General features: G+C 48.6%; 1 protein-coding gene across 1 annotated transcript in view; it reads right to left on the bottom strand.

Moving 5' to 3' along the window:
• LOC107192044 (protein groucho-1-like) overlaps positions 1-9,130 on the bottom strand; it is a 113,819-nt gene extending 104,689 nt beyond the window's left edge. Inside the window, exon 1 of the mRNA XM_015581224.1 lies at positions 8,561-9,130. Within this exon, the coding sequence (XP_015436710.1) occupies positions 8,561-8,620 (60 nt within the window). The 5' untranslated portion in view covers positions 8,621-9,130. The remainder of the gene's footprint in view (positions 1-8,560) is intronic.
• Between the last annotated feature and the right edge of the window lie 3,090 nt (positions 9,131-12,220).

Below are 12,220 nucleotides of genomic sequence, written 5' to 3'. Positions count from 1 at the left end.
CACCAAGTGTATAAAATGGTTAAAGGTACACATCCTCCAATTACGTATGACAGTCTCGTGATTCCTCAGCAGTGTACCTTTGTGGTCCACGAAGTAAACAGAAAACTACATGTACTCCCGGTACACATGTCGGCCGCATGTCCACCATTTTTTTCTTATAAATTAATACATCGGTCTAATACAGTTAACCCGTCCAACTGCATTCCAAGGTATGAAAAACACGTATGTATTCGCGGTTCACCGGGATTTCGCATCGCGTGGACAAATACACGCAGTCTCTCCTAAAGCGGCAACAATAATTCCGAATGTTGTCTAGCGAGTTCCCGAGGCTTTGGGCCCAGTGTCACTGTCCTGCGCCAAAAAAGAAACTGATTAGTGCCCGGTCGCTGGTCGAAGCCAAATATTTGGACGTTTCTTTCCCTTTCCAATTCCCGTTCGTCCCTGTGTGTCCATGGTGGATGGACGGTATCCATGACGACCGCGGCCTAAGAGAACACACCTGGATGAACGAAGAAGATGGAGAAGGTGCACCGGGACCCGACGAACGTCCGGCAAATATTTGCATAGCGCGACGGGTTTGCGGAAAACCAGTGTGCCGGCGGCGACCCTGCAGCAGCAGACGTATTCAGAAAGAATATCTCCTCTGTCTATATATACATATACATACCTATATTTTATATATACATACATATACGTATCTACATAGAAGCCTGGTAGCGGTGGAAATTCGCGAGTGTGTCGTTCACGACCTCGCGGAAAACGGCTGAACTTTTTATTTTTTTCCATCAACGAACGAGACTCGTGATCCCGGGTGCGGTTCCCGCGAAAAGAAGAAAATCCCTCGAGTATTTTCCGTCGGCTCTCCGCGGGAATTGTCGGCTGTAAAAAGATTTCTATCCGTTCGCTCGACGGTATTAGCCTCTCTCGATGAGATCCTCGCGTCGTAGCGCTTCGCCGCTTTAACTACCGGACCATTATGCCCGGATCCTCCGTTGATCGCGCGCGGGGTTCTCTGTTCACGGTGCGCCGGGCTGTTTAACAGTGTATTCGCTCGATTATGTATTTCCTTGGTCGTCGACAACGGACACGGGAAAGTTGTTTGCCACGGGGAAAGCCGATACCCAGGGCCGATCGAGTGTTTTTTGTCGAGTCGCGGTAACTCGGTATAGAGATTTTCAAATTGAAGTCTGGTACACACACAGGCTAGGATAAATGGTGTACGGAAATAGTTTCCGTCCATTGTTTCGGAAGAGTACAGTTAAGTTGTACTTTCTAACCTGTCGTGATACACATTCTTTGCACACACGGTGCTTGAATAATTTTTGGACCAACCGGGCAATAAAGCTGGGAAGGACATAAAGACCGGTATCCACTTGGGGATATACTGACCAACCACATTATGACACAACGATTTATTTATCTCTCTAAATATTTCCCAACAAGGGCGCATAAACATTTCCGAAACTACATAAAATAAATATTGACATCACCCTCGCAACAACTGCTTTGATATATCCAGTTATGCTCTTTACTTTCCACCCAAATGCGTAACAGGCTAAACAATACAGTTGCAGAAGTGATATCAGGGGGGGGGGTCGTGGAAACGCATTTCCGAAACACCATATTTTTTATAAGGTCGAACGACGGATAGTAATCGCCCATCCCAACTCCCTGGGGCGCGGTGAGAAATTACAGAGTCCCAAAGCGGCAGGATTAAAGGACAAAAGGGAGAGGGAACGTTGATCGGGGGTGGGGGTACTCGTTAAGTACAAATATCCAGCGTGCGTGTTGCCAGCAGCGATAAGTAATACCGCGGCCGATTGTGAATCTTGGCCCAAGGGGCAATTTTACGGGGGGAGGGGGGTTAGGTGGGAGCGAAAACGGGGGAAAGACAGGAGAGAGAGAAATGTTCGCAGTCACGGAAGAGGATCCATGGAAACGAAATGCTCCGGTGTGCGAGGCCGTGATGTAGGAGCAGGAGCACAGCACACACACACACACACATTGGGGGCCATAGAGGGGGGAACACGACAAACTGCCAAGCCTAATGCCAATTAGTGCCATTCTCCGGTACGAGCAGGTCCGAGGGGACTTCAAGAGGCTTCCTCGGACTTTCTTTTTCCCCTCCATCCGCCTTCCAGCCGAGGTTTACAAAGCGGTTAGGCGTATTTATCGCGCTATATACACGCATACACGCATACACCGTCGCTGTGTGGTGTCCGTCGCTCCTTGCCAAGTGCCTTCACGCATTATTCGAAGCGAACGTGCACGAAATACTTATGTACTCGCACATTCCTCCCGAGAGGCTCTCACACAGGCGCAGTGCGCACCCATCACCACGGTGCACATGTGGCAGGGGCGAAGGGTGGGTACTCGAGCCACTTTCCTTCCTTTTTTTCCCCCCACTTCTTCTTCTGGAGGCAGTTCGATTTATAAAGCCGTGACTAACGAGCCGTGAAAATCGCGGACGGTCCTTTGTTGAATCGGACACGTCCACGTATATTCCCCTGGCTTTTTCCTCCCCCCAACCCCTCAATCGCCCCGCTTTCTCAAACGTTACACCGGGCGAAAGAAGCCATCAGCATCGCGAATCAGCTTAATTGCACGTGTAATCGAATGGTACCCTGAACAATTATCGTGACCATAAATGTTATGAATAATTAAGGTCGCCACAGGGAAGAACGTCCCGAATGAGGTATGGAGGAACGAGGGGATCACCACGGAGGAAACGGTTGGAACGTACTAATTACCCATTAACGGAATTCGTAACCCCGATCCCGAACTCTCGTTCAACTAGTCTTCAAACTGCCTCGGAAAGGAATCACCTTTTCGCCGGTTCATCGTGGAGGGGGGTTAATACTAGAAGCGATTCAGGCTCCACGAGTGGAAGATTAACTGGGTAAAGGGCAGGGGGGGGCAGAAACGATCGGGGAATAAATGCTGAAACGAGATTGCCGAGGGCCCCACGTACATACGGAAAGGAGACGAGGTCCTTTCGCGAGGAGTTAAAAGGAGGAGAGCGATAGAAAACCAGACGTAGGTAATTTGAGAGTTATTTAAACGAGAGAGGACCAAGGGAGGGAGGTAGGTAGAGAGAGGGGTCGTTCAAGCGGAGTTCCATTCCACTTGGAAACGCATGCAGACGTAAACACAATCGCCCCTGCACAATGGATTATGTTCCGAACACTCGAGGACCCCTTGTAGCTCGGTTAGAAAGGGCAGACCCTCTGAGAAATCTCGAGACAAAGAGAGATAGAGAACAAGACGAAAACTGTTCCCCGCCAGCCAGAAGACTATCCGCAGAACGCGACACGGCGGCCAGAAGATAAATAATTCGGCTGAATAGCGGTGCTGCAGGAACGACAAACAGGCCCGGCCGGAATGTCTCGTGAAACGCGCGAGCGACGAAAGAAACGGGGCACATGCTTCCGTTGCGACGACGACGCCGAAAAAACACAGATCTCCTCGATGGGAAATATTTATCGGTCGTGGGAAACCGAAAGAACGAAAGAGAATGAGAAAGCGCTCGCTCTTTGAGTAGTAAAGTATATCCGACGTAGAAAAATAAATTTCGATCATCCATCGATCTGTAAGTTCAAACTAACAATGAACAATTGTAACAGGAAGATGAATAACATCGAAAAATCCAATAAAACGCCAATGGTTACTGAATACCTGAGAAATAAAATACAAGGGAGTCTGGGAATCCTCAAAATTACCAGAGAGATCATCCTAAGTATATACACTGCACGTTCCGATTGCTGCAGTAACAAACAGCCCAGCACGGAATAATTGAAAAGCAATGAGAAGGAGAAGGTGGGGGGGGGGGAAACGAAACCGCCGTGGGATTTCGATTAGTATGTTCCTCGTTGGAACAGAGGACAGAGAGAGAAAGAGAGGTGGAGGGGTGGCAAAGTAACCGCGAGGGTTCATGGATAAAGCACTCCACCGGCAAGCCCTTCCTCCTTTGCTCTCCCAGTGGACCAATTTACGGCACCCCGAGGACTCAGGGTATTACGCTTCACGCTCGGGGGTTCGTTTCTGGCCATTGTTGCGCCAGTCAGGGGATTATTTCGGCCGGGGGATAGAAGGAGGCGTTCGAGGGATCGGATTATACATTCCCCCTTCTTCAATCCGAGCACCTGCAGCCTAAACTGTGTGTCCCGGGTCTTTTTTCGAAAGTGAGAAAGTAGAAGGTGAAAGAAGGGGTGGCAGTGTCCCTCGAGCGATCTCCTCCGATTAATTCGCGTCGATGTCTGCGACGGGGAGGAAAACCATTTAACGTAATAAGCCGCCACCGGAGAAGCTCCGACCTCTGTATACCCCCGGCTTTTGTCGATCGAATATCGGGGACCGATTAGGAACTCTTACAAATGGCAATTATAAACGGGGGGAAGCCACTGATAAAGACCGTCCCGTCGATTTAATTATCTCTGCTCGATCGGGGTAGGTGGGAGGAAAACCAAGCGAGCGTGCGAGAGTAAATCGACCATCTTATCGGTATCCATTTCGAAGTCCTCAACTAAGGGGCGGGGGGGATACAACCCTGGACAGGGAAAATCGTCTTTTTATGCGCTTCCACTCAAAGTTCTTATCGGAACTTCAAACCTCCCACCCCTTTTGTGGGTCCACGATACTTTTCCTCTTCCCCCTTTATCGATAGATTTTTACGGTTGTACGTTCAGTGTACAATAATACCGGCAGAGAGGCGTAAGTGAATCTCGAGGGCGCCGGCCTGAAAGAGTAATGAAGGAGACAATATGTTGCATCCGCTGCTGGGCGCAGCGGTGCGCGCGCCCCAGGTGCCGAATAAACGTATCAGATCGAATTGAACCCTATTTTGTTGAGCACGGATAGACATTACGTTGTTCGCACAATAGGCAACACGAAATCATTTCTAACATCACTGGGATCTTTTTTATGTTGCATTAAGGTTTCTTTGTACCATGGAAGAATAGGAGTTTACATATAGAAGAAATCCGTGTAAATACACACGACTATACCCAAGTGAACTGACAAAGTACTCGTAGACACTCATGGACTGCGAACATTTATCCGTTCGGTGCAATGGACAAAAAGCGATGTTTTTGTTCGTAGACATGGAGGATACAAAATGCACGAAGCATCGTCGTCGCGAACGAACTTACAAGTCTATTAGAATTTAAAACTTAGAAATTATGAACTTCACATCCAATTTCGTACGTGATTCCATCCGGTTAGAAGCTTAAAAACGATACCGCTCGGCTCACTCTCGGTTCTGAAATGCTCCGTAAGACTTAACATGGTCTTTTGCATGTATAAATAATTGCAGGGATGGTATAAATGCAAAACTGAAACACAAGGGAAAGGGGAATCGCCGGAATTAAAACAATTCCACCCTCTCTCTTTTCTCTTTCTCCCTGGTGAACGAGAAGCAGCAGCGTGTAATTACTGCGAGCGGGGAGCACGAGATCGCGATTCCACTCGGCCAGGAAACGTATAATGGGAGTATAATGCGTGAAATTTACCGGGCGCATCAGCATAATGGACGACGTGACGCTCAAGATATCACTATGATTCCGTATTTCCGTGCCGACAGCGCGACTCGATTTCGCCTCCCTCCCCCTCGTCTCGCCGCGTGCCACCAGTTCACATGCTTCAACGATGCATTACCCTGTGCTCGGTGCCAGACAGCTTCAAAGCTTAAAATCGACCGATTATCGTTTCTGTTCCGTGGAAACGTTCCCCACCCGCCTGCCGTGTACTCTCGAATACGGTTCACGGAATTCGAGCGAACCGTTCAGGTATACGGATGGTCACAAAAGTATCCACCCCAGCTTAGCGATTCAGTGAAACGCGCAGAACATCAAGTAAGCACAAAAACTAAATATCACGTCAAAATAGATTTTTCTTTTTTAAATCAAGTAGAATATTTCCACCATAGCACAAAGATTAAGAATAAATATTTACACTATGAAATACACATCGTCCGTCGACGATACTATGTACCTGAATATACGTTTTAAATCATATTTAATCATTCTAACGAGAATTTTGCGTCGAACATAAGACTGAAACATTCTTTCGAAGTATCGTACGCGGTTCAAAGCTAGAATTGACTTTACATATTCATTCGATTGTAAAGAAAGGGTGAAGATACTTCAGCGACCAGCTGTACCGGCCGTAGGAACCATTGAAAAAGAAAACGGAAAGACGTTAGGTTCGGGGAGCGGGTTTGCGTTTAGATCCGCGATTTCGAAAGTTTTTACAGCTGCGCACATGCGAAACTGTACAGTTAAACATACAAAACGTCGGTATAAACGAGCCGATTAAACGTTTCAATATTTGCCGAATCGGAGCACGATGCGAACACACCACGGTTCACAGAATAATAATGTTTGCGTAATACAATGGCAGCGCGTAGCAATACAGGATGTTCGAGATTTCGTCCGAATATTAAATAACAATTAAAAAACAAAGTATAATTATGTCCGTCCGCGATATTTTTGTTTCGTTAATTAATCGTTCAATTCGAATCCTCGCTTGATTTTTTCCTATGACCAACATAGAAACTTCTTTGTCTATTATTCGTTCCTCAAAATCTTTTATTCTAGATAAAAGTTACGACCATCTGTGTGTACACGTGTTTCGTTACCAGCGATTTCCTGCGAGCGAGCGAGGCGGACGACTCCACCGGAACAACATTCCGTCCTTGTCTGTTCGTCTCTCCTCGGTACTTCATGGCACTCGACAGAGTCACCCCTTTTGCACACAACATTGTCACCGCCTTTCGATAGGGTGGGGGGGACACAGAACCTCGACTCTTTCGCTAAGCGCGTTTTTTTTTCTCTCGAATGATATACCTCTCTCCCGTTCTGCTCGCCGTGTCCCCTCGCTCTCTTTTCCATCGCTGCTCACCACGTGCTACAATATCGCCCGGTCCGCATCCGGTGTAACGCCTGTTATTAGGGATGGGCCAGATGAAGCTTTCATTATTCTATCCGAGAGTCCCTTTCGTCCCGACAACACACCGTTATAACAGAGAGTAATGGGTCATTTTTCTTTCTTCTTTTTTTTTTTTTTGCTTTCGTCTATAATTACTATGATTATCGGGGCCGAGGTGGATATAATGGCAAACGGGAATAATGTAATTCTTCCCATGAACGTTGCGTTTACGTTTCAACAAACGGGTCGAACGTGAAAACAGTGCGCGGCACTGCATTAATACACATTCTCTCCTATTAAGGTGGATTTATGTTCCGGAGCGGTACCGGAACCGATACCGTTAAAACAAATGTTCTCATTAGCAAATGTTTCTACAGTTTTCGTCAAATTAATGGACACAACCCCCAAGTTAACTTTTCACGTAAAACCCTTTCAGAAATTTTCTTTCGTCTACAAACATGCATATCTGTACGACTACGCGTGTAATAAAGTCGTATTGTTGTTATTAAAGCAGATAAACGTACGTTTGCTCGTTTTATGGCTGACCGATCGTTTACGGCACCCTGTTCATCGCGGCCAGCACGATTCCAGAGATTCGAGAAACATGGCGTGAAACTATGCTTCGGCGTACATACATACACACCGACAGTCAATTACGAATACCGTTGTGGTCACAACGAACGAGACGGTTTAATCGCAACGGCTATTAAAAACCAGACACGAAAACCGTAGACCGTGGTGGGGGGGCAGGCAAAAAAAAAAAATAGAAGAAACATGGACTCGTATAGCCGGATCGTCTTCGATTCACGGATCAATAGGTTCCGCGGGACCGAGACGAAACGCCTTTTACACGGTCCCAAGATACGGTATATAAGCTCGAAATCGTGACACGGGACCGCGACGCGTCGCTTCGACGCGGCGGCGCGGCACGGCTCGATATCTCGAAATCTCGAAACGAGTCGAGAAGGCGCAAGTATGCGCAGAGTGCCAGGAGGCACGTGTATCCGACACGTATACAACAGCGGCCCCGTGCATGTAACCTACGCGCGGCTCGGGGAACCATGATAAATGTGTGTACCGCGACGCACGTGACCGCATTAAACAGCAAACCGAGCGAGCGGGGGCATCAAGAAACCGGCGCGGTGTTCGGTATTATTATCGCGTTCGGTAACCGCGGTGTATATACCCGACGCGAGTTTCTATTTTGATCGAATGTTTTGACGCGCTCAACTCCGTAACGGCAAGGGTGAAATACACGCGCGATCCCGTTTCAACGAGCGTCGGTCTCGCGCGTTCGAGAAATTCGACGGCGAGTAATCCGATAGATGATCGAAAACGGTGCAACACTGGTTTCTACGCCACTGAACGTGATCGGAATCGCGAGCAATACGGGCCCGCGAGTCCTTACACGTTGAAACTCGAGCCAAGTCTAGCCCACGGCCGAGATCGCCTTACGAGGTACAAATCGTTCAAACCGCGTATTAAAGACGCGTAGTTTTTTTCGTGAATCGACCGTGAGTAAAGGAAACGGTTAATAGAGAAATTGTCATGAGCGTTGAATTGGTGTTCTTTGAAGAAAAAATGTCACGGTAATAGGTTTAGATACACTAAAATTGTGATGAGAAATTTTACTCACCGGATGCCTAGCAGCTGCGGCAGCCACAGCAGCGGCATTGATTCCGGCACTGGGATACATGATTCCTATCTGGTGGTGAACTAATAGAAAATAGAAACACTATCGTACGTGTTCTTAAATCACACGAACGGAACACTTCATGTCACGCGACACACCAACCGACGGTAACAAATAACAACAACAAACGACGAACAAAAAAAAAACCACCGATTCAAATCGCCCGCGTGGGCTACGAGAACGACCGACCCTTCCGACGGCTCTGTCCGCGGTTCTGTCGACGCGATTCGATCGAGAAGGTCCCCGCCTCGGATGCACGACGATGATCCATCGGTGTATCTACGAACTCGTCACTACCGCATTCTCGCCGGGAATAATAAGCACCGTCTCGATCGAGGACTTTCGGTATCACCACTGATTTCGTACGCCGGCTACGTTCATTGAGGTTATACACATATATATGACACCAACGCCAGCCACGAAGTATCCCGTTGGGCACCGAGAGCGTGGCGTGCCCTTTTTACGGTCGGTAAAACAGAGCGATAACCACCGCGTTCAAGAAATCCCGTACAAGGCTCGTTTTTCTTGGCATTAAACGGAAAAAGAGAAACTCTCCGTCTCTCCTTTCACGGTTTCACTTCCTCGACGTGGATACACCATTAACACAGAGACACTGCACTTAGTTGTTTACGATCAAAACGATGGTGGCTCGCCGCCACTTTGAGGTTAAGTTTACCAACACTAACACCGCACACGTCCTTTCCGTTGGTACGCGAGAATTCTTCCAGTACCGAAAAACGCGGTCACGGGAATCGAAGCGCCGAGCACCGATCCAAAGAAAACCGGCTAAACGTAACGCAAAATCGAGCACAAACGTTAAATAGCACAGACGAACAGCAAGAACAAACCTCTCTTTACAACGGCCTCGGAGCGACTGATGGACGAGTAAGTAGTGGGGATGGTATCCCCTCCAAAGGAATCTTTCTATACCCCCACCCTGGCAGGCCGTTACTCCACAGTTAAACCCGCCAAGCACCCCCTCGAATGTCTCTCCTCGTTCTCGACGCTCGTATTAACCGGCGCGATAGCTCCTTCACAATTAAGTCGCGTTACGTAAGGGTCTCGAAAAGGCGAGCACGAAAATCACGGCTCGTTAAAACATCGGTACCCGTCCTTCCTCTTTCTCCCTCCATCTTATTTCTCGCTTCTTGCGTTCTGGCACTCTCTATTTCATAGCACCTGTCCTCCCTATCGTATACTTGATCTGCTTTATCGACTAGCGACGAAGCTGGAATACGTTCATCGTGATTTCAGCGCCGATGTTGATACGACGAGTGACCAGAGCATGCCTTCAGGGCCGTTTTAGTTGACCGTAATTAATCGGGTTTGAAACGAACGGTTATATTCGCGTTAAGCATGGCGCAATCAAACGAAACATCGATTCTATTATACGCGGGACCAGCACCCCGGTATGTTTACCATTCCCCTCTTCGCACCCTACCGACAGAGTTTCTTTCTATACTTACGTTATTTTAGTAGCGGTCTTTTTTTTTTTTGCTTACTCGCCTTATGTTAACGTTGCAAAATTTCGCGGTGAACACTATTTATGTATTAATAGGAGATGACTCAACACACTCATTTATCAACGTTGATTGCGTTCGTTTTTTTCCATTCCTCCGAAGCTATTATCGCTGATACCGCGGTTAACGAGTGTGTGCAAATAGTGTTTGTTGACTACATTCAACTACCTTTGAAATGTAGACGATACGAAGTATCAATCTCGAGGAACAACCAGTGACTCAGGGAATGGTTCTCGGAATACTTTTTTCGTGATGCCCCCATTATCTCTTCGCCGGTATGTGTATGTACTTCGCTCAAACGGATACGACTGAGAGAGAAAGAGAGATACATCGTTACCCCCGGGGTGATATCGTAACGCGAATCGTGTATTCCACGAGTGTATACGTCCGGCGATTTTTGCAAGTTGAAGCACGAAGACTCCAAGCCCCGAAAGTTTTCGGTCCCGTAGATACGGTCGAATAAACGAGAGGACAACACGGCGTGCCATGCATACGCGTAGGTATTAGTTGCTTCTCTCCGCTCGTTCAACGTGTGCAAACAAATCGAAAGTTTTTCGCAAAATGGCCGTCACCAGGCTGACACGGATGTCCGCATAACTCTCTTTCTCTTTCTCATCAGTCCCTCTCTCCCTTTCCGTCTCTCTTTCTCTCCTCTTTTCCCGTCACTCCCGACCATTCGCCGACTAGCTGCCTCTCTCGCCACTCGTGATTTCCCTCACTTCCCATACCACCACAAATATGGCGCCTCCACCCGTTTTCCCAACCCCTACAACGTGCCTCTATAAAGTGAGAGCGAGCGAGAACGCGAGAGTTCTGTGTGGATGGAAATACGTACACACACACACGCGCATCGAATGCGATTGTGTCCGAGTATCCGTGTGTAGCGAGTACGATCCTATGCGTGTGGCAAGGGGGGCCCCTATGTGAATATCGCACAGCACACAGTCCCAAGCAGTTTCCTACTTGATTGCCGCTATCGTCCGCTCACTTCGTAAAGGAACTGCTCCACGCGGACTGTTGTTGCCGCCTCCACCAACCGGCGCGCGTCTATCCCCGACTTCGCCAATCACCGAGCGCTCATCCCCACCGACCAGCCCGTCCGACGCAAAGAGTCGAATGAAAACGTGACCTCGACCAATGGAAACGGCACTTTTTGAGCTGACGCTGGTACGTTAGATCCGTGCGGAGCGTCGCTCGAGCCCCACGGATGTTCCTATACGGAATGAAGGTGCTACGCGAAGCCGCAGCGAAACATGAAAAATAGGGGGCTACATGAGGAAAAACACGGACTGGGTAGGAAGGAGGAGGGCCCTGCGGGATGGATCCTACGAACCGAGACACCAAAGACTCTGGCGCAGGCCGTGGTTGTGTGGGGCAGCAAAGAGGGAGGGACGGCGAGGATAGAGGCCGAGGATGAGAATGGAAAAGTAACATAACGAAACGTCGATCCCATTACCTGAAGCTCTCTCGCCCTGCCGCCACCGTGCACCGAGCCCTGCTTTCGACCCTTAATCCAAAGGAGGATTAGAAAACCCCATTGTCATGCTTCGCGGAACGCGGGATGGGATATATACATACATACGTATGTACAGAAAAGCAGTCCGTATAATTTCTCCCCTTCCTTCTATGCCTCGGTTGCTTTCGCTTCGCACAACGAAGGCGCCGGTGCAGGGACCCTTCTAATGAAATAAATACGTGACGCGTCCTAGTGACGATGCGATGGTAGTTCTGTTTATCGCCAACCGATGGACTTTTTGTACTCCTTGCACAGAGAGACGCGCTTTCTCCCCCAACCCTCTCTCTTTGGTTCCTACCCTGTTCACCGCTATCGTTCCACCGTTTTCCTTCTACCCTCCAACCCCTCTCAAACCCTTTTCTTCGTCTCGCTCTAACTCATACCGTCTGGTTTGCCGGCTCTTTATCTTGTTCCACGGGGCGAAGAAGGAATATAAGGCAGTGCCGTGGAGTGTTGGCGAAGCTGTCGGTCGCGCTTGGTCGGCTGCGGTTTATGCGGAGCCGTCTTGCCTGCCGCCTGCCGCAGCCGGTTTGCGTGTTCGCCCGTGTTCGCTCGGTAGATACGTGT

This window comes from Dufourea novaeangliae, unplaced genomic scaffold (genome assembly GCF_001272555.1).
Source record: "Dufourea novaeangliae isolate 0120121106 unplaced genomic scaffold, ASM127255v1 scaffold296, whole genome shotgun sequence".
Classification (NCBI taxonomy): Eukaryota; Metazoa; Arthropoda; class Insecta; order Hymenoptera; family Halictidae; genus Dufourea; species Dufourea novaeangliae.
Note: the sequence above shows the minus strand (reverse complement) of the source record. Positions and strands in the feature narration are given on the sequence as shown.